The sequence below is a fragment of the Vicugna pacos genome, chromosome 7, assembly GCF_048564905.1.
Source record: "Vicugna pacos chromosome 7, VicPac4, whole genome shotgun sequence".
NCBI classification, from domain to species: domain Eukaryota; kingdom Metazoa; phylum Chordata; class Mammalia; order Artiodactyla; family Camelidae; genus Vicugna; species Vicugna pacos.
The window spans coordinates 1,280,197-1,305,628 of record NC_132993.1 but is presented as its reverse complement, the minus strand read 5'-3'; the positions used below and the strand labels follow the sequence as shown (position 1 = coordinate 1,305,628).

The window sequence follows — 25,432 nt, the reverse complement described above, 5'->3', positions numbered from 1 at the left end:
CACCTGCGCCTGGTAAGCGAAGCACATCCTGCCGGTTAGGGTGAGGGACGAGCTATGGTTTTCCATGAGCACAAGCAGCCCTAAATCTATGACCTTGAGCTAAAGGCAAAGCAAGCAAAGCATGTCTCTGCTTTTCACAGCGAGGAGACGGTCCGTAGCAGATTCCTGCTGGCACGGCAGCTGCACGGCAGCTGAGCGAAGTTCTGTAGATGAGGTGGAGACCAGTACTGGAGTTCAGTCTTTTGTGCTTTTGGACATTTTGCTTTGAAGGAGCAGTATAAAGTCAAATATAGAAAGCATTGGTTTTGATTATACATTTCTTATGTGTTTACATAAAGGTGAGAATATGATTTGGTAAAACAATCATTACAGTATCAAAGTTTCTTAACCCGTGTGTGTGCTCCCATGCATATGCGTTAAATATCTGGAAGGAAATGTATTTCTGGAAGCAAGGGCTTGAGATGGACTTCATCTTTCTACATTACCCACATAACTACGATATTTCAGGGTTTTATAGTATGCATAAATTACTGTTATATCAGAAAAAAGAATATTTTAAAATAATCAGTAAATGAATGCATTGAAACCCCAAAAAAGTTTGTGAACCCAGAGTGTTATGATCTGAATGTTTGTGTTTCCCCAAAATTCATGTGTTGAATCCTAACCCCCAAAGTGATGGTGTTGGGAGGTGGGGTCTTTGGGAGGTGATTAGGTCACGGGGTGGAGGGCTGATGATGAGAGCAGGACCCTTAAAATAGGACCCCAGAGGGCTCCCCACCCCTCCCCCACGTGTGGGTGCAGCCAGAAGACGGCTGTCCATGAGCCAGAAGGCGGGTCCCCACCAGACACTGAACCTGCTGGCACCTCGATCTCAGACATCCCGCATGCAGAGCTGTGGGAAATGTGTGTGCTGTCCTGGCATGGTAGCCTGGACGGACTAAGACACTGAGTTAAAGGCTACACTTTAAATTGTATATCATATTACTCTTAACAGATCATTCATGCTATTATTTTAAAGAGCTGTCAGCAACCAGCAATTTTTTCCAGGCTGGGGGACAAGTGTCTGATGCAACAGCCTCTGTCTGCCCATTAATTCTGACCCACCGCAGCCAGTCCTGCAAGCAGCCGGGCCATCTTTTCAAAGTGCAGCTCCATCCGGGTCTCCCACCCCTGTCTCCACCCAAAACAGCGCACTAGCTTCCCACCGTTTCCAGAATAAAAACCAAATGCGCCGGACCTTCCCCGCCTGGCCTCTGCCCACTTCTCCAAGCCCACCACACACACACTCACACGTACACACTCGCACGCCGGCACTCCGGCCCTACTACTTGCCAAGGGCCCTCTGCTGCATGCGTGTCAGCCTGTGGCATTAATGGACTGTGTCACGTTTGCAACCAGATGCTAAAGCCGCCTGTTCAGCCCCCGCCAGCCCTTTCCGTCAGGACCAGGGACACGAACTAGCTCTCCACCACCCAGAGGCCTGTGGCGGGGCGGGCTCCGCCCCGAGAGCCACAGCTCTGCCAGCTGTGAAGCAGCCAGGACCGCTGCAAAGACTTCCTTCATATGAGGATCCTGGGGTTGAAAAAAACACCCCCAAAATAAAAAAGGAAATAACAAAATAAAAAGAAAAACACCCCTGAGATTTGCCCACATCAACCCCCGACAGCCTTGAAAATCATGGCTTCAAGAGCAAAGAAAGCTTGGCCCTGAGCAAGCCAGGTCTCAGGCCAGAGCAGGTGCACAGGGTTCTCAAAAGACACACGCCGACCGGCTGCTGTGGGCCAGAGCCCTGAGCCCGAATGAGTGAATTTTTTTCTTTTTTCTTGAATATTGTTTTTTATTTTTTGAAGTGTAGTTGATTTACAATGTTAGTTTCAAATGGACAGTAAAGCAGTTCAGTTATATACATACATATTTTTCAGGTGCTTTGCCATTATAGGCTATGACAAGAAATTGAATATAGCTCCATGTGCTGTCCAGTAGGTCCCCGTTGTTTATCTATTTTACATACAGTAGTGTGCATCTGCTAATCCCAAACTCCTAATTTATTCTCCTCCCCTTTCCCCTTTGGCAACCACAGTTTGTTCTCTATGTCCATGAGTCTATTTCTGGTTTGTAAATAAAATTTGTATATTTCTTTATATTTTAGATAGAAGTGATATCATATGATATTTATCTTTCCCTGTCTGACTTAGTTCACTTAGAATGATGATCTCCAGGTCCATCCATGTTGCTGCAAATGGCATGATTTTATTCTTTTTTATGGCTGAGTAGTATCCCATTGTACAAAAATATACCACAGCTTCTTCATCCAGGCATCTGTTGATGGACATTTAGGCTGCTTCCATGTCTTCGCTGCTGTGAATAGTGAGGCTATGAACGGTGGGGTGCAGGTGTCTTTTCGAATTACAGTTTTCTCCAGGTATAAGCCCAGGAGTGGGGTTCCTGGGTCATATGGTAAGTCTATGTTTAGTCTTTTAAGGAAGCTCCATACTCTCCTCCATAGTGGTTGCACCAATTTACAATGAATGAGTGAATTTAAGTCCTTTCTTCCTGTTAAAACGGGGTAGTAGCAAGGGTGACCAGCTCCCTACCCCCAGTTAGTGCCAGAGAAAGTACTGACAGGACAGGCCGGCTGCAGGGTTCACGACAGACAAGAGACCCTGGGGAGACGGGGAGGTGCAGAGGGAGCCGGGGAAGCGCAGCCGGAGGCGGAGGCCGGTGAGGGTGAGGAAGAGCAGCCTCAGAGCCTGCGCCCGCCTGGCGGCTCATCCCGCTCCCTCCCGGCGAACCGGCCACATCAGGGGCGAGGCTCGGGAGGAGGCGCGCAGGAAGGCAGGGCTGGGCCCCTGCCCCTCCTCGCACCCCTTCCTTGTGCTCCTCACCCCCAGACCTGGGGGCTGCGGCCGGGAGACCCTTCCTCCTCCGACACTCTGCTCCAGAAATCGCGGGGACGCTGGTCTGGGGAGGCAGGCGATGCCCGGAGCCCTGGGCTCACATCCCCGCCGCTGGGACTCCATCCCCAGACGGAGCGGTTAATTCGCAGGCAGACACCTGAGGAGCCCACGGCCCCAAAGTGCAGGCGACAAAGAGGGTCAGACAGGGACCGGGCAGAGCCACCGTGGCGAGGGTTCCGATGTGACACAGAAGAAAGACGTCCTCTTTTAAACCCTCACGAACGGTGTGACGGCCCTGCGGGATGGGCCCTCCGGTCACCCCGCTCTGCAGCCGGAGAAGCCGAGTCACGCGGCCGGCCCGCGGCGGGTCGGGGCCGGCGCCCCGGAGCCTTGCTGCTGAGCGCGCTGCGTGTGGAACCTGCGCTCCGCCGTCGCTCGTCCTCCTGGAGTTCCCCTTCGCTCCTCATGGGCAAGCCCTGGGCCCTGCTTGCTCCTGCCTCCCGTCTGCCCACCTGCCGGGCTAGCTGCCCAGTACAAGCTACCCACCAACGGCTCCACATGTGCAGCCTCAGTCCTGCGGCCGGGAGCCGGAGATCGAGCTGTTGGTTCCTCCTGCGGCTGCAAGAGAGGGTCGGCTCCGGGCCGCTTCCAGCTCCTGGCGTCGCCCGCAATCCCCGGAGCCCTCGGCTGGGGGAGCCTCTCCCAGCGCTGCCGCCTCCGGCCCGCGGCGTGGCCGTCTCTGCGTGTGAGGTGCGCGCCCAGACGTCCCTCTTTTAAGAGCGCCCGTCATTGGATTGAGGGCCTCCTCCTAACTTGAGTGCATCTGCAAAGGCCCTGCCTCCAAGCGGGGTCACGCTCACGAATTCCAGGAACACGAATTCTGGGGGCACCAGTTCACCCCAGTAGGTGTCTGTCACTAGAGCAGTAACCACGGACCCCCCTCCCAGGAAATCCCCGCAGCCCCTGAGGCCGAGGCTGAGTGAAAAAGGCAAGTTCCAGGACAGAAAGCAGGAGGAAACTTCCCGCGTCCGGCGCGCGCGCGCGGCGTGTCCGTGGGGTTGCAAGCGCACACGCGTCCTGAGAGGCCCACCCGTTCCCCAAGTGCAGCTACTTCTGTTTCTGTTCCTTCAGTTGTTTTTTTGTTTGTTTTTTGCATTTTCCCAAGTGCAGTTACTTCTGTGGCGCGTCGCTGAGAGCCTTCTTTGCCATCAGCTGTAAGGTTTTCATTTTATTTGGGAGGATTAGGTTTATTTGTTTATTTTACTGGAGATACTGGGGACTGAACCCAGGACCTCGCGCCTGCGAAGCACACACTGTACACTGAGCTACACCCTCCCCTGAGGTTTCCACTGTAAACGAGAACGTGTTTGTGCTCATCGGGAAGTCAATTTTCAGAAGTTTCCAAGTCTCAGAGGAAGCACCCTTCACTATCCGGCGGCTCCTGCGCTGCCGCCCTCCCGCCAGCAGGGGGCCCCCGCCCCGCCCCGTCACGCGTAGCGTGCCGCTCTCCACCAGGAAGTCGCTCCCCGGCCGGAAGTCGGGCGTCAGAGCGTCCCGGAAGATGGCGGCGTCCACAAGCCCGGGCGCGTTGGCGCGGGATGGCTGCCGGGGACTCACGGCCCGCGGGAAGCGCGGAGCCGGGCGCGGACCGCGCCGCAGGCCTGGGGGCGGCGGGGAGGGGGCTCTGAAGCGGCTAAAGCTAGCAGTGGAGGAGTTCGTGCAGGCGACCTCGGAGCGCGAGACCCCCGGCGGCTGCGAGGGCCGCCGGGCTCAGGGGCGCAGGCGCCCGGGCGGGAGGAAAAGCCGCAGGGAGCTGAGGAAGGAGAAGCGGCACCTGAAGAAGGCGCGCCGGCTCCAGCGGACGGCCGGTTCCGCGCAGGGCCCGGGGGGCGGCGGAGTCGGGGGAGCGAGCGGCCCACGGGCAGAGGCGGGGGCGGCGGGAGAGGGCGGCCGGCCGCCCCCACGTCGGGCCCCACTGCAGCCGGAGGGGATGCGACCCTCTGAGGCCCCGGCCAAGGCCGCCGCAGCCCAGGCCAAGGCCAGAGGCTCCCCCAGGAGGACCAAGGCCCCCTTAGCCGCCGCCGCTGCCCGGAAACGCGCACTTCTGGCGGCCAACGAGGAGGAGGACCGAGAGATCCGAAAGCTGGAGCGCTGCCTCGGCTTGAACAAGCGCAGAAAGAAGGGCGACGGTAGCTCCGTGCCGCTTAGCTTTGCCCGCGATGGACTCGACTACATCCTGGGAGCCCTGGAGTCTGGGGGAAATAGTGCCTTGTATGAGAGCAGCAGTGAGGAGGAGGAGGAGGGGGGCGCCGGACAGACACTCCCGGAAAGTGATTCAGAGACTGACACCGAGGACGAACGGGAGGCGCAGGACGTGGAAGAGGAAGACGAGCGGGAAGCAGAAGCCGGAACGCAGAGCGAGGAGGACGACGAGGACGACGAGGACGAGGGAAAGCGAAAAAGCGGAGGAGCGGAAGGGACAGCGAAGAAGAAAAGGAGGCAAAAGAGAGTCCGCTTTGCGGAAGATGAGGAGAGGAGTGAAAGTTCCTCGGAGGAGGCTGACGCTGCAGATCAGGTATCGTGTGAACTAGTTAAGTCCTCCGGGATTTCCCCTCCCCGAGGCACGGTGGGGGCGGAGCTTGGGGCAGAAGCGACGCGGTTGATGTCTTGGCAATTGAGCGAGTGTGGGTAAGTCGGGTTATTTAAATTTCCGTAACAAAGAGACGTGGGAGAAAACATCTCTAGAGATCTTCCATCCCAGAGACTTAAGGGCCATTCCCACCGTTGTCCTGAGGCTCCGTCTTCTTTCATGTTTGCTGCCTCAGTCTCCAGGCCTGACTTTGACTCCCTCTCCCTCGCTTTGTTCCCCCTGTGATGTATCCCAGGGACACCAGCACCCCTGACTCACCTCTGCCCTCTTCAGCCCCGGGCGTGAACCTCTAAAACAAAGTGATCCACAGCCCTCCCTTGGACAAAGTCTCGCCTTGAAGATCAGGTTCAGAACCCACAGCAGAGCAGCTGGGGCCTCTGGGGCTGGCCCCTTGCCGGTTAGACCAGCTTCCCCGCACCAGGCACCTTAAAGGTGGCCGTGTGGAGTCGCTTGTGCTTCCTCCTCCGCGGCTCACTAGTTCAGCATTCTGCCTCTAAGTTACTGTTTCTGCTGCCTGCAAAGCCTTTCCCCATTTTCTCACTGTGTTTATCTGCTCATGTCAAACATCTCTGGGAACCTCCCCACCCCCCTCCTTAGGTACGCAACCTATCTTTCGTTTCTGTCCCTGATACCTTACACTTGGCACTTTGTGAGCACGTGCTCAGTTGCTCTCTGGGATCTTCATTTTTTGACTCTTCCTGGGTCTCTGTCACAGCCCGTGGAGGTGTAATTGACATACTAATGGCTGTCTCGGGAGGAAGTTTCCAGTACAGAAATATGCTTTCTCCACCTAAGCTTGAAGTCTTAACAGCAAGGATCAAGCCTTGAAGATGTCTGTCATCTAAAGGCTTGTGGTGTAGGTGTCCAGGGAGTGTTGATCAGTGAATGATGTGTGACCCTCTAAGTTGAAAATCTAGGGAATGGTGAGCAGTGGGTGGATTTTGACTTTATCATGTAAATTTAGTTACTAGTTTTTAACCAGTTTTAAATTATTTTGGAATGCTTTTCCTCCAAAACTGGTGGTGCGTGTGATCCAGGTGTCTGTGCTGCGGCCCCTGCTGTAAACTAAGGATGGCAGAAGTGTGGAGGACAGGGCTGCGTTGAGCGGGTGACAGGGGTTCAGCCAGCGCTGAAGGACTGCGAGAAGTGAGATGATGAAATGCAGTATTGACTGAAAGGGCGTCGCCCCGCCCAGGCGAGTGGGGCTTGTGCAGTCGGCCAGGCGCACAGCAGACATCTGATGTGCATTGAGCAGCCGTGCTCAATAGTGACAGCTTCTACCAGGTCTTGGGGATTTAATGTCTAAGTGTGAATATAGCAAGGGGGAAAGTGGGATTTATTCGGTGTAAATTTTTTGTAATTTGTTTCTACCCTTTGAAGCAGAGTCTTTGTGAAAATGGTGGAAAGTACAAACCACCTCATGTGAGGCGAGCAGAGGAGACAGTGGATGCGCAGAAAAAGGAAGAGCTGGAAAGGCTGAAGAAACAGGTCAAAGGTCTGATTAACAGGTAACCTGGAAGCAGTTCATTGTGTCACTTCCAGAGATCGTCTGTTTTCTAGAAACAGAGGGACTATTCCGGGAATTAAACCAAAGCCTGCGTTTTTTGTTTTGTTTTTTAATTTCTTTTTAATTAAAAAACAACCACTTTCCACGGTGCATCCTGGGATTTGAGCGGACGAGCCATTTGATGTTCAGTGTCAGCACAGGCGCAGTGCGTGTCTCCCTGTTTGGATACGTCCTTCCCGTCCCCACCCAGTGAGCAGAGCAGTCTTTTCTCCATGTTAGGAAATAAAGTCTTAAGCCAACAAAAAGGCTGTACGGTTGGGATTTTTCCCAACAGTACCTACCAATGTGCTGAGGATGGTTTGCTGCCCCTGCCTGGGGACCTCAGGTCAGGACATCGGTGGCGAGTCCTCATCACGGGCTCTGTGGGCTGCATGTGCGTTACTGTGGCCACGTTTCAGCTGGAAGTGAAGAGTAACAGTAGTGATATTACTCAAAGGTTCCAGAGAAGTCTGTGCTGTGTTCATAGCTGTGGGTCACTGAGGCGAGATAAGGATTGTTCCTGGGGCAGATGTGTACGTCAAATAGGATTTCTTAGTAGCAGTGATAACTGCGGTTTTTTAAAATTGACCTGAAGAATAATTCCTCACTTGAGACCCCACTGTTGCTCTGTCTGCCCCATGCCCGCAGGTTGAGCGAGCCAAACTTAGCCTCGATAAGCGGGCAGCTGGAGGAGCTGTACATGGCCCACAGCCGGAAAGACGTGAGCGACACTCTGACAGGCGTCCTCCTGAGTGCCTGCGCGCCGGATGCGGCCATGCCCAGCAGGCTGGTGATGGAGCACGTCCTCCTGGTCAGCATCCTTCACTGCACGGTTGGAATCGAGGTGGGGCCGCCTCTCCGGGCTGCTGTCTAAACGCTGCCTGTTTAATGATTGGCCGGTGAGGCTCAGTGCCACGCTGTCTGCGCCGAACATTCTAAACCACACTCAGTACGTGAGTGATGTCTTTGGCTTTGGCTATGTGCTCGGTCCATTCAGACGTGTCCTCGTGGTCTGTTAGTTTCCGCCCCTCTGGACTGACAGTTCGGACTTGCTTTTGTGTACCCGGTATCCCCCTGTGACACTGTCGGTTGTCCAGAGCACAGTGGTCTGTGTGGTGTTCGCTTTGGGCAGGAGACTGTCTCTTCATAAGAATGGAGGCCATCAGAGTGTGAGGTCAAACTGGGCGTTAAGTGAGAAGACGCATGACAGAGCCTAGGCCTGGAGCCTGGCCCCCCCACCCCCCAGGTGGGCCACAGACCTGTCGGTGCCTGCATCTGCGAAGTGGGGCCTTTGTCAGGATGAGATGGACAGTGTGTTTACGGCACCTGCTGCCCGGGGGGCCTGGTGCCGAACAGGTGCTGATTGGGGGCTGGTGGCCCCGCCCCGCCACAGGGCGTTCTGGGCCTTTGCTCAGTGACCCTTGTGTTGGCCCAGGGAGGCCCCACGGTGACGATGCTGGTTCCACGGTCACCCCCTCTTCCCAGTCCTTTTGTCACCTCCTGGTGGGGTCCTGACCTTCCCAGCCGGTGTCCAGTCCCCCAGTGTAGCAGGTGCCGGGGTCGCTGAGGGCGGTCGGTCTGGTGACGGGAGGCGGTATTCTGGTCGGTGAGTTGGTGAGCAGATGAGCGGGGCTTCGTTTCCTCGATGACATTTAAACTCAGGAGGAGCACGTGTCGGTCCCCTTGGACCTCTGCGTGGTGCAGTCTGTCTGGTTGGTGGTCTTTAGTGCCTTGGCCCTGTGACAGCCCTCCCCCAGGAACAGGCCGGCATCCTGGCGTCCCTGCACGCCCGGCCCCCAGTGTAGCCTCCACAACGGCCCGCAGGACGGGTCAGGCAAATGCTGAATTAGCCCCGCTCTCTTTTCTGTTTCAGGTTGTGTTTGAGTATAATACAGCGGTCATGATGAGGGAGTGTGTTCTGCACGGTTATTTTTAGGGAAGGGGCTTGAATTGGACGTTTACAGGTTAAATTTTTTTATAAGTCTGAGGTCCTTAGAGACTCAGGACTGTGTCCAGTCTGGCAGAGCTGCCTCCGCCAGGTCACTGTCCCTCCTGCTGGGCAGGTGCCTTCCTCTGGATTCTTCTCGCATTTACTTGTGGCAGCGTGGCAGTGGTGTGCGCGTCTTCCCGCTGCTCTCACCTGCCCGCTGGGTCTCGCTTTCACCACGATCTCAGCCGCCCGCCCAGCCAGCCGTGCCCACGGCTCCAGCTGCTCGGTCTTCAGATGAGCCTGCGCAGCGGCCGCTTCCCTGCTCCCCTCACGGGTTCCCTGCCGCAGTCAGGAGCTCCGTCATCTACCTGTGATCCAGGTGTCTAACCTCTCCTGTCCAGTGACTGGCCACACCCTCTGGCTGTGGCCCCAGTCCCTCTCAGCCCGGTCTTCCTGCCCAGGGCCCGCACGGCTGGACTGATCCAGGTCATCGTTTCTCCACTGCAGTGTGGATGCCACTCGGGCACCACCATGTCCCTGCTCCCGCCGTCCCCCTCCAGTCCCGCTGCAGCTTCAGAAGCAAGTGTGCTTGGAGAGCAGCACACTTTTAGAGAGAGAGTTGCATTCTTAGTGTTTTCAACAACTTTCTTTTTCCAAGGATCCAGAATGGCCGCTGACCGAAACATGCCCGCGTATCGACTGTCAGGACCAGCGTGCACTTAGAGCGAGGGTCGTGCGCCTGGGCACCTGCTGCATGTCCTGTCCTGTTCCGTGCCCTCCTGGGAGGCCTGTGCCCTCAGGCTGCTCTCTGTAGAGTTCGCGCCCTGTTGGAGTCTGTGTCTTACCACGTGTGTGTTCTATGCGCTAACCTAAGAAGTCCCGATTCTTTCAGTGCACATTTAAGTTGAAAGAGAAAGGAGAGTCCCTGTAGCTAAGTTGCTAACATTTGGTTGTTACACGTTTGCGACGATGTTCTGTTTCCTTTGTCCAGGTCGGCGCCCACTTCCTGGAGGCCGTGGTGAGGCGGTTTGCCAGCGTCTATGCGAGCGGCCAGGAGGGGAAGGAGTGCGACAACCTGTTCACCGTCATCGCCCATTTGTACAACTTCCGCGTGGTACAGTCTCTCCTCATCTTCGACATCTTGAGAAAACTTGTGGGAACTTTCACAGAGAAAGACATCGAGCTGATCCTGTTAATGCTGAAGCACGTGGGCTTTTCATTGAGAAAAGATGATGCTTTGTCACTCAAGGAGCTGATCGCCGAGACCCAGGCCAAAGCCAGCCGGGCGGGCGGCGAGTTCCAGGACCAGAGCCGGGTACGAGCCCACCACACAAACGAGTGTTCGGGGTAAATGCTACACTCGTCCCCGTGACCCGTTACCTTCTGCCTTGTCTGGCTTTGTGGCTTTATCTTCAAAATGTCCACGAACCTTGTTTCCTCACTATTGTGAGTGTAAGAGTCGATTTCTTTGACATTCAGCCACTCAGAAGACGTTGACTGAGGTGGCCTGTGGTGTGGGGCTGGGGGAGGTCCGCCTGCTCGGCAGTGACAGGTCCAAGTCCTCCAGGCCTCGGTTTCCCCATCTAAAAGTGGGGCCGATCCTGACTCCCACCTTGTTCGCTGTTCTGCAGCCTGTTGGGCACGGGAAGTCCTGGGAAGGCCTATGGGAGGGTGGGAGGGCTGAGCCCTTGGGGAATTGGGATTTTATCCCACAGACACGAGAAGGGTTCTGAGCAGAGGAGTACACGTGGAGTTTCACCGCTCAGGTCACTTTGGCTACAGCGTAGGAGGGAGGGAGAAGCCACTCGGCTTGGGGCGACAGTTCGCATGGGTGCCATGGGCACAGGTTTGGGGGTCAGAAGGGGCCAGACTTGGGGGGGTGAGGGGTGGTGGAAAGGAGGGGTCGGGGTGACTCCAGGTTCCCAGCTTGGGCCTTCAGATGGACAGCTGGTGGTTCAGGAGATGCAGACTCAGAAGAAAGGCTGGCCCGTGGTTGACAACCCAAGATGAGCTCCAGGCCAGCTCTGAGGGGTGGGGGGCCAAACCCTCCGGGGGTCCCAGGAGCTGTGAAGGTGGGGGAGTTGCCACGTGTTGAGGCGCTGGGGTGGAATGTCCCAATGGATACCTTGTCCCTCTGTTGAACGCCCAGAAGTCACATTTTGAACATGGGTGTCAGCAGACAGCGGCGTCTGACTTGTGCCTGAAGCTGGAGGAGCTGGGGGCAGGGTGGCCGGGCAGGTTTGGGGTGGTGATGACGTGTTCCACAGTTGATCGAGGTGACTGTGGCACAACCCTGAACGCACTAAGTGTGCGCTTTCTGTGGCTGTTAGAGCAGGTGGGTTCTGTCCCAGTTCCACGTGAAGGCCCGGGGACCTGGGAGGCGGGTGTGGGCGTCCTGCTGTTCTCACGGCTGCTCTCTGTGTGATGTTACTTTCAACTTAAAGTTAAAAAAGCAGAAAGGGGCGGGCAGGAGTTGCAGACGCGGAGGGGAGGGGAGGTGCTGGGGAGGGGGTGTCAGGGGTGCGGCGGGCAGGGGAGGTGCTGGGGAGAGGGGTCAGGGCGTGGCAGGGGACAGGAGGTCCTGGGGGTGTTCGTGTCCCCAGCGGGCGGGTGCAGGACCTGCACTCCAGTCTCGAATGGCCTGGAGCCGGACGTCCAAGTTAGCGTGGACTCGGCCTGGAGGCCACCTCTGACACATCCTGCATGAGCATGTGTGCAGAGGTGGTTTATTTCTTCTCAGGTTGAAATGAGGCCATTTGCAGTGATGGCTTTTCCTGCTTTTTTTAAGATCCGGTTTATGCTGGAGACACTGTTGGCCCTGAAGAACAACGACGTGCGGAAGATTCCGGGCTACGACCCCGAACCTGTGGAGAGGCTGCGGAAGCTGCAGAGAGCGCTGGTAACCTCCCTGTGCGCGGCTCTGAGCGTGGGCCCACGCCACCCCCCCCCCCCCCCGCCCTGCGGAGGGCAGCAGGGCCCCTGATCTGGGAAGGAAGTGTCCTGTGTCTGTGCTGGGACCCTGTGCGTGGCCCGAGGGCGGGGCTGAGAGCTGTGTGGGCGCCACACCAGGCCCGGCGGGGCCTCGGCTCGGCCACACAGCAAGGTCCTCTGATTGCTTTGAAGAAGGGCCTGGGCCAGTAGGTCAGCATCGGTGCTGGGGGGCTCATCCGAGTTCCTTGGGTGTTGCTAACATCGGGCACATTCTTCAGCCCTGGTCTTTGGTCAGCCTGAGGATTGCTGACTCCAGCAAGTCCCAGCCCCTCCTGGTCAGAGTCTCAGCTGGTGGGGCTCCCCCGTGGCCTGAGTCGGAGCCTTTTCCCACCGAGTGGTGACTGTCCTGAGACAGCAGTGCCTGGGGTGACAGACGTGCAGAGCTCAGGCCCGTGCTGAGAGTTTGCCTCTGTCCCCGGTGTGGGTGACCCATCACGGCCCCGTGAGCGCTGACATGCAGAAGCGGAAGCGCCTGGCGTGAGGCGACCTCGACTTGAGCCATCAGAAGCAGCACCAACTCCTTCCCTTCCTTCTGTCAGGTGCGCGGCGCCGGCTCAGGGACAGAGACTCAGCTCCGTGTCTCCTGGGACAACATCCTGAACGCGGAGCAGACTGGGCGCTGGTGGATCGTGGGGTCGGCCTGGAGCGGCGCCCCGATGATTGACAACGGTCAGCAGAAGACCCCACAGAAGCGGCCCCTGGGGACGGTACGCCACCCTGAGCTCACTGCCACAGGTGCCTTCTGTGTCCCCTGCGTCTTGCTGTGGACTTCCCCGAATTTACCTGAAGGCCTCCTAGAAATGACTTGTTTTGTGCTGTCATTTAATTCCATTTCTGTGGTTTCCTCAAAACATTACATGAGAGACTTCAAAGTGGAGTGGAGTGAGGGGAACTCATGACAGTCAGGACACTCGGGTCACAGATAAGGTGGCGTTGTTCCCGGGAGACACGGCTCCTGGCCCATTGGCCCGGGTTTCTGACTGCCCACATCTGTGCTTTTATTTTCTTTACTACTGACCACAGTCTGCGTGTTACTCAGATTTCCTCCATTTCCCACGGCATCCTCTTTGTCCCAGGGCCCCGTCACACCTGGCCGTCTCTGTCCACCTGGCCGAGGGGCCTCTGCTTGATTCCGCTGCCTCAAGAAGCCCCCCGTCGCGCGGCGCTTCCTCGGTGGCCGTGAGCTCCTGCTGTCTTCTCTTCATGGGGCCGTCGGCCAGCAGCAGACTTAGCATCTCCACGCAGGGTGCACGTGCAGTTGACGGCGATGCTCGGGTCAGACGGCAGAACTATGCACGTTCTCTTCTGGACGCTTAATAACAGCACTAAGCCAAGAGCGAATTTCAGGGAGACGTTTGTGCGACCTTTGCCTCTGTCGTCCCTCCCAGGTCAGTGCGAAGATCCTGGAACTTGCCCGGAAGCAGAGGATGAACACTGACGTCAGGAGAAACATATTTTGTACAATAATGACTAGTGAAGACTTTCTGGATGCATTTGAAAAGCTTCTAAAGTAAGCCTCTATGTGAACGTTCTGAACTGCCGTTGGGTTAGATGCTGAGAAACGAGGGGGTCGGGCTTCGCACCGCGGAGGCCGGGCCTGGTGCTGCTTGGGGCCCAGGCCCTCCCCCTGCCAACAGCCCGACGCCTGGGGCTGCGGTCCGGCTCCTGCCCGCCGACCAGCTGACAGTTCTCAGGGGCTGTAGTTTGTCATGAGTTGCTTAGAACCTTCCTATTAAAGTTCTCTTTCTAACAATTTTACTCCTAAATTAAAACTTCTTGGTGTAGTTTCTATAATTAGTTGTGTAAGATTCAGAAGCACCTGTGCACTTTAACAAAGTACTCCTAAAAGGTCTGGTGTTGATTAACTTTGTTTCATTTGCTTCAGATTCAGAAGGAAGTATAGGGAAGTACTGCAAAAGTACAAACACTCGTCCAAACTGCACGCTGTGCACTAACAGGCAGGTTTTGCTGCTTACAGACCAAACGACGTGGTCGCGCGGGGTCAGTGACAGACTGTAGAGCGCTGGGTTCCCTCGCTGGGCTGCGTGGAAACACTGAGGTCAGAGGGTGGGGCCGGGCCTGGGGCTCCAGGCTCGCTACCCCCACCTCCTCTCCTCAGCTTACTTTTAACCAGACCTTCAGACAGACTGTGTTCCTCTGAAAGATTCTGCCTTAAAGCTGTTAAAATTTGGCAAATTGAAGATTAAGTTGTTGCTGTTCCTCTGTCTTACAGACTTGGACTTAAGGATCAGCAGGAGAGGGAAATAGTCCACGTCCTCATGGATTGCTGCCTTCAGGAGAGAATGTACAACCCTTTCTATGCGTTCCTGGCCGGCAAGCTGTGTGACTACGAGAGGCGGTTTCAGGTGACAAAGCTGGAAGGCCGGCCAGGTGGCCGGCTCAGCCCCCCTTCAACGAGTGCCCCGAGTCAGGAGGCCCCTGGGGCCAGGGCTGCGTGCAGAGGGTGGGCACAGTCGGCAGCGTCCCCTGTGTCACCAGTGAGGGGCGGTACGACCTGGTTAACCGGCGGCACGTCCCGCTGGTTGATGCCACACCTTCCTTTCCTAACGTGCTTTTCTCATGTTCCTGCTGACTTGAGGGAAGACACAGCAGTAGAGAGAACCTACTGTGAAGCTACTCACACAACTGTGTGTAGGAAAAGAAAGGGTAGTTGCTTCTAAGAGTCTTTATTTTTAGAGTTTTACGAACAAGGGGGGAAGGTGTGGCTCAGGAGTAGAGCACATGCTTAGCACGCACGCGGTCCTGGGTTCCATCCCCAGTACCTCCATTAAAAATAAATAAAAATAAGTTAGCCTAACCGCCCCAAAATAATCAAAAAACAAACAAATGAATAAGTACAGTACTTTTGTATTCTTTGTGTTTCCTTCTAAATTTGTTGAATTTTAGCTTTTTTTTTGTATCTTTCTATTAGATGACTTTCCAGTTCAGCATCTGGGACAAATTTCGGGATTTAGACAATTTGCCAGCCACTAATTTCTCTAATTTGGTTCATCTGGTGGCCCACTTGTTGAAGACAAAATCACTGCCACTTTCCATCTTAAAGGTGCGTGTAACGTATGCAGTTATTCGAAGCAATGAAATGACAGTTGACAGGTGAACCTTGGGCCATGGGGGGGTGCAGGGCGCCAACCCCGTGCAGGCGAAAATCCGAGTGTAACTTCATAGCCAGCCTTGGCCCTGTGGTCCCACACGTGAGCGTTCAGCCAGCCTTCGACCCCTGTGGTCCCGTGTGAGCATTCAGACAGCCTCGGCCCCCAGGGTCCTACAGCGCATACAGTTCTCAATTCAGAGCCGAGTTCAGAGCTCAGCTGTGGTTGCTTACACTCAGTACCTTAGGAAGATGTGTGTCCTTCGATTCTGAAGCACGTTTTTGTCATAGGAGGCGTCACCGAAAGCACACAGTATTCACGCGCCCAGGAGCTCTGGGCGCAGCTCAAGGTGTGGCGCGGCTCCGTGGATCTGTCTCCAGGCCGGGGATGCATGGGCACCGGCTACTGCCGAGTCGGGAGGAGGCGGGCGAGTGGGGCCGGGCTGCGGGCTTTCTTCCGTCGCCGTGGGGTGTTCCAGAGCAGGGGCCCCAACGCTGTCATGCTTCCATGTTGCTGCGTCCAAGTCGATGAAACAGCAGGTGCTCTGATGTTGGCCTGGAGTGGACGGTGCAGGCAAGATGCGGGAGCAGGTGGAGGGTGCCTGGCCAGTGGGACACTGGGGTCTGGGTGTCCTGAGAGCCGGTGCTGTGCAGGAACCTGGGGGCCGGGGCCTCCGCGCGCCCTGCCCCCGGGCCCGCCGCGCAGACTGCAGCTGCGCTTTCCTGCTCACGCGTCCTGCTCACCTGCTGCAGGCGACCTCCTGAGCCTGCAGGCTGGGGTCTGCAGTGAAAGTGGGGGCCCGGGACCTCCCACGTGCCTTCTTGCCACCAGGGTGAGCCTTGCCTTCGAGTCTGAGCTCAGGGTGGCGTGGAGTGCGGTGCGTCCCTCAGGTGCACGGGAGCCCAGAGGTGTCCTGCGAGCGGCCGTAGCCCCAGGCCAGGCCCCCTTCAGAGGGTCCCGCTACCTGTGTGTCCGCGACAGCCCCCACGTCGTTCTGTGTGGTTTTAATCTCCATACAGAGAGTTCCGCTGTCACCATACTTTAAAAAAAAACAGTGTGATGGGCGCTCTCTGCAGGGATACCGTGCAGTTTTAATTACATTGTCCGATCGCTTGTTGCTGCTGTGAGGGAAACCTGAGTTTTGCTGAACTTGTGCCAGGTCACCTGAATTTTCACGTTTAGCCTCTGGGGGTTTGACGAGAACGATCAGATCACCAGAACAGCTGCTTCTGTCCCTCCTCCCCGAGCCAGCAGGACGTTGTGGACTAGAACAGGGGCAGGCGCTCCCGGTTTCCTCCTGGCGTCAGTGAGGAACACTCGTCGTGTTTATTTGTCAGGTGATGTCTCTTGTAGTTTTCTGAAGTTCAGGAGTTTTCTTCTTTTTCTAGTTTGTTGCTAGTTTTTCTCTCAGCCTCCAAGGAGTTTGTGTTCAGTTCTACCAAGGTTTTTGTGTTAAACGAGGTGTTGACAAACTACAGCTTGGCGGTCAAATACGATTCACCACTTTGTTTTTTTAGAGCCCATGATCTAAGAATGGTTTCTGCATTTTTAAAAGTTGGGGGAAAGTCAAAAGAAGAATAAAGCCATATAAAATTCAAAATTAATGTCCGCAGACGCAGTTTCACTGAAACACAGCCACACCCGTCCACACTCCCCCACAGCGGCGGGGTTGAGCGGTGTGGTGTCCTTTAGTTATTTTTTTAAATTCAATGGAAGTTTGGAATTTATCCATGTTGCTATCTGTAGTTGCAGTCTCTGCTTTGATTTGATTACTGCTGTGTAGTGTTCCCCTGTGTAAGTGTACTGTGATTTATGTGTGTATGAATTGGTTCCTCCTGGATCCAGATTGTGTGTGTGTGTGTGTGTGTGTGTGTGGCTTTAATTAGGGGGTAGTTTCTTTAAGGCATGGAGATGGTATGTTTCAGTTCTAGAAATTAGTTTCCTGAATGACTAGGTACCCACCCCCGATCTGGACTCGCCGCTCCAGGCCACTCTCCACACTGCTGTGATGCGGTGCCAGGGCCCCACAGTCTCGCCAACAGCTGTTCATTTTGTAAAACTGGAAATAGCCTTATTTAAGGGGGTGGGGGGGTTACTTTTTACTCAAACTGTATTTAGAAATCATTGAAAAGTTGGCTTAAACCAATGTAACTTTATTATTTTTTATTCTGGCTCTATTAGGTCGTTGAATTCAGTGAATTGGACAAACCCAGAGTCCACTTCTTAAGAAAAGTGTTATATATGCTGTTAATGGAAACAGAGGTTGAAGACCTTGGTTTAATTTTTGCAAGGTTGGTTCCCAGCTTGCTCTGATGAAACGTATTGAGAGGAGTGATTTCCGCTCCTGCTACTTTGGAAGCGCTTACGTGTAGCTGCTCCATCTTAATTGTAATGATGTCTCGTACATCAACTTGGGGAGCGGGAAGCCCGCCTAACAGCAAACCAGTAATGACTTCTAGCAGATAGAACACGTCCTGAAGTCCTTAACTGAGAGCTCTGCTTGGGACAGAAACCAGGTGTGGCTTCCTGTTCAGGGTTTCTAGAACCGAGGCTGGGGGCCTGACGGGTCACTGCCCTGACCGCCTGTTCTGTTCCCCCGCAGGGTGTCAGACAACCCCGCGCTGGGCCTGTTGCGGGAGGGCCTGAAGCTTTTCATCAGCCACTTCCTGCTGAAGGGCAGCCAGGTCCCCGGGAGTGCCGAGGAGGCCAGCGTGCTCAGGGAGAGAGCTGAGCTCACCACCAGGTCTCTGCAGGGAAGGGCTTCCCTGAGGATGTAGTCCGGGGGTGGGGGGGTGCTCATCTGTCTGTAAAATGTTCTTTGTAAACTCAGAAGGCCCGTTACTCTGCTCCGTGTAAAGCCTGGTGGAGCTGTAGCACAGTCTGATGTATTTAAAATGTATTTTGATTGAAGTTATATTGTATTTGTGTTTTGAACCATTGTCAAATAACTATATCTCTTTGTACGTAGTGGAAGCGGGAGGGGGAGTGGCAGACACTGGACAGTGTTCTCTAAGTGATGAGACCGCGAGGGGTGTGCCAGTGTCTTATTTTTTTAATAGACAAAGTAGGCTTCCAGGCAGTGCACGGAAGTATTTCTTTTCTTATAAAGAAATTGATGCATTTTTATCTTTTTTAATATATTGGTTAAAAGTTCAAAAACCATCAGTTAAACGTGCCTGGTGTTTGATTATTTCAAGTATTTGGAATGCAAGTGTTCCGGAAAAGTCATCAGTAAATTCAGGCCTCGCAGGTGCCGGCAGAGCACGGCCTGGGGGCTTCCTGGTCACTCCTCTAAAATTCCGGCATCGTGAAGGGTGTTCCTCCCCGTTTGTGTCCGTGGCTCAGCCCCATCAATTCCAGGTCGTAAGGCACTTTCCTGAACAACTTCGAGGTCACCAGATAGATGTTGGACACTTAACAGGTGCTGCTGCCGAGCTGGGTTCCGGCAGGTGTGACATGAATAAGACAACTGCCTGCCGGGAATGCATGTTTATCTGGCGAGAACCCCGCGCCCCGGCTGCCGGCGACGCATACCGTCGACTCTGAGGAGAAGCAGGAACGTGCTCAGACGCCTTCCATCTGCCACTGGGTCACAGATGTCTTCTTTTTCCCGCCCTTTGAACTTAGTTCTCTCTCCCTTCAGTCATTGAGGAAAGTCACCAAGATGTGAGGACAGAACAGTAGTTTGTACACAGAGTCACACAGGCCGGCCACACCGCCCATCCCAGTGGCCACCTTGGCTCAGGCCCTCAGGCTCCCCTGTGAAAGTCACACGCCTTTAAGCACTAATGTGGCCCTGCCACAGCGTGTGCCGAGACGCTGTGGCATGCAGTCAGTGTCTCCGGGGGGTCCCCGAGCCGGGGGTGCAGACTCGGGAACACCCCGAGATTAAGTGCAGAGCAACACGGAGACTGTCTGCTCTTTCTTGGGCTCCCCTCGCACCCCTGAGGCCACGTGACAAACCTGTGTATCTTCCAGCCAGTTCTGAACTCAGCAGAGAAAGAAGGCCAAGGGCGGGGTGGGGGGAGGCGCTGAGGTGGGCCGTCGCCGTGCTGGGCGCTTTTTCACAGTGTCTGCGGGGCGGGGACGGGCTGAGGTCAGCTCATCACTGTCCCCTCCCCTGGGGCACCTCGCCCTGAAGTCAGCGTCGGCTGAGCCCCTCGGCGGGGCGCGGTGACACAGGTGGTGTCCGCCCTGCGAGGCTCCCGTCCCCCTGTGACCTGGGCCAGGACCAGTCCCCGAGCAGCTGCCACGGCTGGAAACGTGGTAACGCAGGTGCTACCCCTTGTGCGAGATGCCGGTTTGCTCAGCTGACTTTCCTGCAGAAGATAATCTTCTGTAACCGGAGCCCCGTTTTTACATCATCTCTAATTTTTAAAACAATAAAAGTGTCTTTCCCTTTGCCATGGAGTATGTTTGTGACTTAATTCATTGCTTAAGTTTTGCATTTATTACATGGCAGGTTATCCAAAACTGTCTTCTTTAGATGGAACACTGGGTTTCCACGTGATCATAATTATGCTTTCAGTAAATAAGTACATCTTGAGCAAAAGCTACTGTGAATTCAGAACTGCTTTTATTAAATATGAAGGGGTTTTAATTTATTACAATAATAATTCACATCTGAGAAAAGCGCAGGCCACTCGGCCAGCGCTTGGTGCCACGTGGGCCCTTGGACTTGGGGTGCGGCTGAGAGCTGTTGATGTAGAGAGTTTCTGATGTGTAGGAAAGAAAAGCTGGCTTTTAAGGAATTTATCTTTTGAAATAGAGGCAGAAGGAACAAACTTCCCAATGTATTAAAATGTACACATAAAATCCGTTTTTCCTGTTTTGTGTCGGGGCCAGTGAAGGTTTGCTTGGAAAGAAGAGGCTTGTCGGCAGACGGAAGGCTGCACCTAAAAGGGCCTCTCTGTCCCTCTCCCTCTGTGCCCGTGGACAGAGAGAAAGCAGGTGAGGCAAAATGCTAGTTGTCACTGAGCCTGGGTGGAGTTTATATAGATGAAGTATATGTTTATCATCTTCTGTAAGTTTTAAATTATTTGAAAATAAAGAATTTTAATAAAGCATTCATAATGCAGAACTCATTCTTCAAAGGCCTAAGACACTGATGTTTTTTCATGAAAATAGCTAAGCTAATTCAAATCACTTTCGCCTCTTCTGTGAAAAATCAACGAGGCCTCCCTGTGCGGCGGTGACACTGCCTCCATTGGTTCACTTGTGAGGCGCCCTGGGTGAGCAGGAGGAACCAGCGGGGCTGCAGGGACGGCCCCCTCGTTAACTGACCAAAGCCTGGGGGCCGGGGCATCAGTCACCAAGAGCTCGGGGCACGAGGCTGCTGGCCTGTGTGCAGGTGACGTCCCAGTGACAGCGTCTTCCCTCGAGCCACCCCGTCCGCAGCTCCCTTCCAGCCCTCGGTACCACGTGAGTCTTTGTGCTAAGGCTGGGCCGTCCCTGGACCACATCAGCCTGAAGCCCCTTCTAGGGAAGACGTGGGGAGTACCGGGACTCCTTGATCCCGTTCAGCATTGGTTGGGGGCCTGCTTGATGCCAGCCATCACGCTGAGCCCAGGGTGAGCTTGAAAAGTTCACAAGTCTCATTTGTCAGGTTGGGTCCTGCAGGTCAAGTGCACCAAAGGTGTGATGAGGACAGCCAGCTCTTCCCAGCGGGATGCTTTCCAGAGGAAGTGACGTTTGGACCGGCTCCTACAGGAGGACGTGAGAGGCAGGTGTGCCAGGGTCAGGGGGCCCTGGGACGCAGGACAGACAGCCAGCAGGGCACCTGCAACCGGATAGTGACGGACCCCTTCTCGCTGGGGAGCTGGGGATTTACCTGGTCAGCGACAGGGGCGCATCACAGGGTTACTGGCAAGGAAGTTACATAATCAAGGTCATGTTTTCAAAACTATTGCTGGATGAAGGCTGGCAAGTGAGACCACCCAGACAGTCCCTGTCACCTCCGGGCAAAAGTGACACACCAGACCAGAGGAGCAACTGTGAGAAGGAAGGTTCTGGGGACCTTCCCCATGGACGCATCAGAAGTCGGTGCCTTGAGATGAAGAGGGCCTGGAGGAGGGAGGGGCTCGGGGATGTCTCCCAGCCTGGGGGTCACGGTTGTTTGAGGGTGCAGACTCCACTCTAGGGGGGTTGGAGCCCCTCGGGGGGCTAAGTTCTGAGAGAGGGCCCAGGGCAGGATGCCGGAGAGAGCAGAGCCGCGGGAGGACCTAGAACGGGCCCCAGGGGTCGGTGCTGGGAGCCATCCGCAGCCAGATCAGACGTGTCCAGGGACGGAGGCTCTGGACGGTGCAGGCAGCTTCCCGCAGAGACTACCGTTCTCAAGCGCTGGGAGCCCCTGGAGAGCCTCGCGCATCTCCCCAGGCGCCAGGCGCTCAGCACACGTGGGTGCTCAGGTGACTGCTCTACACACGTGTGCTCAGAGCGCCGCGGAAGGCCGGTAGAGCGTGCCTTTTCTTGGGAAGGTAACACTGGCCTGGGAGCCGGGTGATCGCTTTTTCTCACCCTCCGTGTCGGGTCCTGTTCCTCGCTGATGAAGCCGGCAGGAAAGCAGTTAGTTCGCAGGGCGATGGCGTTTATCTTGAGCGGGGCTGGATAAGTGATGAAAAATGATGTTTGTGTGATAAGATGAAAGGGGAAATGGGGAGTGATGTAGAATGTTCTAAGGCTGCAGAGGTGATTTCAGGAACACTGAGGGCTGTGTGTGTTTGGAAAACAATGCCTTGTGTGTGCCCACGGGCCGCTGGAGCTGCGATTTTGACCTTGAGCATGTCCAAACCAGGATGCCCAGCCATGGCCTCGGGAGTTACCACGTGAGCGCCTTCCCTGCTGCAGAAGTGTCAAGTCTGCGGAAGAGTGACTGACCCCTCCGTGGGCCTCAGCCTTTCCTCTGCCCTGGGGAACCGGCTCGTGGTCCCCTCGCCTCCCTGGTGCGCCCTACACAGCCTCAGCTGCTCCTGCTGACTGAGAGGTGAGGCGACAGCCCTCGACCGCCCAGTGAAATGGGATTAGTCTCAGGCCGAGGTAAAAATGATTTATGAGCATTTAAAAATAAAAAAATCATTAAAAATGGACTGTTTCATTTTTGTCAGAAGTGTTTCCAAAGAAAGAGGGCAAGTTCTTTCACTTTTGTTTTTTTGGTTTGCCAGTTGTTAACATTCACCACATTGGTTTTCGTCTCTTTTATATATAATACACAACCATTTATACACACACATGTTTTGATAGCATTGTCTGGAAGTAACAGGCATCGTGACACTTACCTCTGAAGCTGTCAGCCTGCATCTCCTGAGGACAAGAACCTTCTCCAGTTACGGCGACTGCATCACCGCACCTGAGCTCTCGAACATCCATCCAGTGAGGCAGTCCCACAGACGATCCAGTTCTCATACTGCCAGTTGATATAAAATGAGTTTTCTGTGGCTGCTTTTTTCCTAGGTAGAATACAATCAAGGTTCAGCGTCACATTTTCTTTTATTTCTCTTTTAGCCTAGAACATCCCCCGCCCCTTCTCACGAAAAGCTCTCACGAAACTGGGTTTTGGAGAGTCCTGGCCCATTGTCATGACGCATCCTGGTTGTGTGCAGCAGCTTCGGTGTAAACGTGATTGGGACACTCACTGCAGGGGACACTGGCGCCTTTCCCACTGCACCTGGGACACGCAGTTGGCACAGATCATGGCTGGTGGCGCTCGGTCACCTAATTACAGCTAAGGCCAGCAGACCTCTCCCCCGCAAAGGTACGTTTTTGCCTTTGTCATTACCAAGGGAAATTAATCACCAAAGTTAAGGACATTTTACAAGGGAAAAAAGTTGACGCTCCCTGGTGGCCTAGTGGTTAGGATTCCGCGCTCTCTCACAAGGGAAAAAAGTGGCTAAACACATGGGTTTCCTGTCCCCCTCAGCCAACTATTTTGCCTCGTGGTCAGGCAGCCATTAATGACTTGCCAGAATCAATGATTACTCGCAAAAATAGTCATTTTCGAATTCGATCATTCCCCCTTCACTGCTAGCGGGCAGTCTTCTTTTTTTTTAACATTTTTTTATTGAGTTATAGTCATTTTACAACATTGTGTCAAATGCCAGTGTAGAGCACAATTTTTCAGTTATACGTGAACATACACATATTCATTGTCACATTTTTTCCTCTGTGAGCTACCGCAAGATCTTGTGTATATTTCCCTGTGCTATGCAATATAATCTTGTTTATCTATTCTGCGTATGCCTGTCAGTATCTACAAATTTTGAGCTCCCAGTCTGTCCCTTCCTACCCCCCGACCCCTTGGCAACCACAAGTTTGTATTCTATGTCTATGAGTCTGTTTCTGTTTTGTGTTTACGTTCTGTTTCTTTTTTTTAGGTTCCCAGTCTTCTTTAAAAATGTGTCTTCTTAAACCGCTCTCCCTTTTCCCGGGGGAAGATCAGACTCCGCCCACCTTGAAATGACGGCGTCACGACAGGTGATTGTTGTCCTCGGCTGCGGCAAGTGCAGGGGACGTCTTCCCAGCAAAGCCTGTGGGAGAGTCGGGCTGGGGCAGGGGGTTCGGGGAGCGTGGCCCCGCCTGTCGGGGAGATCCTGCCAGGTGGAGGAGATCCCCAGCTGCGCAGACCGAGCCTCCATAACTCACAGCTGCGTCACCCTGAAATGCCAGCGTAACTGCCCTTCCTGGCGTGGTACCCAGGTTTGGGTGCATCTTCCTATTACAGCCTCAGCACAGCGTTGTTGCCTGGTCCCCGGGCAGCCCCGTCTCATCTAAGGCATGGTGATGCTCGGTAGGCATGCCGGTTGGTCAGGCACAGGTATAGAGGGGACCAAGGACAGCAGACCTGGCCGGTGCTGCCACCAGCCCAGCTCAAGGCCAGCCCCCTCCACTGACCCACGGCGGCCGCCCTCCTTCTGAGTACTATCCTCTATAAAGGCAGTTTGCTGCCCACGTTCCTCCAAGTGCCCGGGCAGGCCTGGGGGCACCTGGAACAGCAGCAGTGACGTCCCCAAGACGCCAGATGAGCTCACTGACAACTGGCTGAGTCCATGCTGTTCTCATTTCTCTTCTCACGGGTATTTACTCCTGTCCGTGGAGAGCAGGCCGAGTGCCCAGTGCTCCTGGCCTACCCAGGGCTGAGCGGGCTTCGAGACCCAGGACTTTTGGTGCCTTGATGGGTTGGTCACCCCAGTGCACAGCATCAAGCAAGAGCTCTGGTGAGGTCTACGGGGACAAGCTGGGGGGTGGGAACCAGAGAGCAGGGCCAGGAGGTGGGGCTCGTCACCCCGCCGACCGCCACCCCGCCGGCCCAGGAAGGTTCCCGGCAGCAACTCCGGGTCTGTCTCCACACCCGGCATTTCCTCTCCCCCATATTTGCATCAATAACTTGGCCAAAACTATATATAAAATAGATAAACAGCAAATTTCTTCTGTAGAGCACACGAAACTATATTCAATGTCTTATAAAAACCTATAATGAAAAAGAATCTGAAAAGGAATGTATGTGTGTACGTATGACTGGAACATGATGCTGTGCACCAGAAATTGACACAGCATTGTAAACTGACCCTACTTCAACAGAAACTTGGCCAAAGAAGGTGTGGCTTATCAGGTTTGCTGACAGCCTGACTTCGGCAGGGGTAGAGGCGCTACTAAGAATCCAGAGTCTGTGATTTTACGACCTGTGGTGAGTTTTGTGTCCTCCAAACGACCTGGCACTGTTAGTCAGCAGGTAGGTTCTTGTCTGGACACAGGAGGTGCTGGTGAATTTCTGGAGAGCAGGACCTCTCTCTCTGGTTACTTTTTCCTGAAGTGCACATTCTGAAGGTCTGAATTAGGAGCTTCTTTATAATTCTTAAATGCTGGTGGCTGATCCAGGACATTTTTACTGCCTCTGCGGAAATTATCCTTAATAAGAGTAAAACAAAGCTGGCAAAAAAAGTGCAAGATGAAACCAAGGCCCTGGAGGCCAGCCCGGCTCCCAGCATCTCAGATTCCAGTGCTCCGAAGGTACCTGGTACCCACACACCTTAAAACCCAGGGCTAAGATTATTTCTGTTATCGTCATGCCTTAATTTTGTCCAGTCTTGGCCAAATCACGGATTTCCGACAAAGATCCAGCCCTGAGCAGATGTGCCCAGGGGCACGGTTATCAGACGAGAAGTAAAACCGACGCGCCGCAAACACAGATTTCCCGGTGAGCACTTACCCAGGGCTTACCGTGCACAGAAAAGCAAGCTCATGTGTTCACGGTATGAGACACACTTATTTAACGCATCAAGAATTCAGTGTGCTTATTTGAGATTTACGTCAGCC

At 54.5% G+C, this 25,432-nt stretch overlaps 1 protein-coding gene across 4 annotated transcripts; it reads left to right on the top strand.

Moving 5' to 3' along the window:
• Positions 1–4,181: 4,181 nt before the first annotated feature.
• Positions 4,182–19,526, top strand: NOM1 (nucleolar protein with MIF4G domain 1). Of its 4 annotated transcripts, none has more exons than XM_072964059.1 (11): positions 4,184–5,472; positions 6,928–7,055; positions 7,742–7,904; positions 10,015–10,338; positions 11,812–11,922; positions 12,554–12,721; positions 13,403–13,524; positions 14,248–14,380; positions 14,947–15,078; positions 17,306–17,415; positions 17,727–19,526. In XM_072964059.1, exons 1-11 carry the CDS (start codon positions 4,459–4,461, stop codon positions 17,899–17,901), a joined length of 2,580 nt encoding a protein of 859 aa, XP_072820160.1. In that variant the 5' UTR covers positions 4,184–4,458; the 3' UTR covers positions 17,902–19,526. The 4 variants fall into 4 exon arrangements, with proteins under 4 accessions (XP_072820161.1, XP_072820160.1, XP_072820159.1 ...); XM_072964058.1 differs by having other exon boundaries at positions 4,185–5,472; positions 6,931–7,055; positions 7,742–7,937; XM_031673801.2 differs by having other exon boundaries at positions 4,185–5,472; positions 7,742–7,937.
• Positions 19,527–25,432: the final 5,906 nt, after the last annotated feature.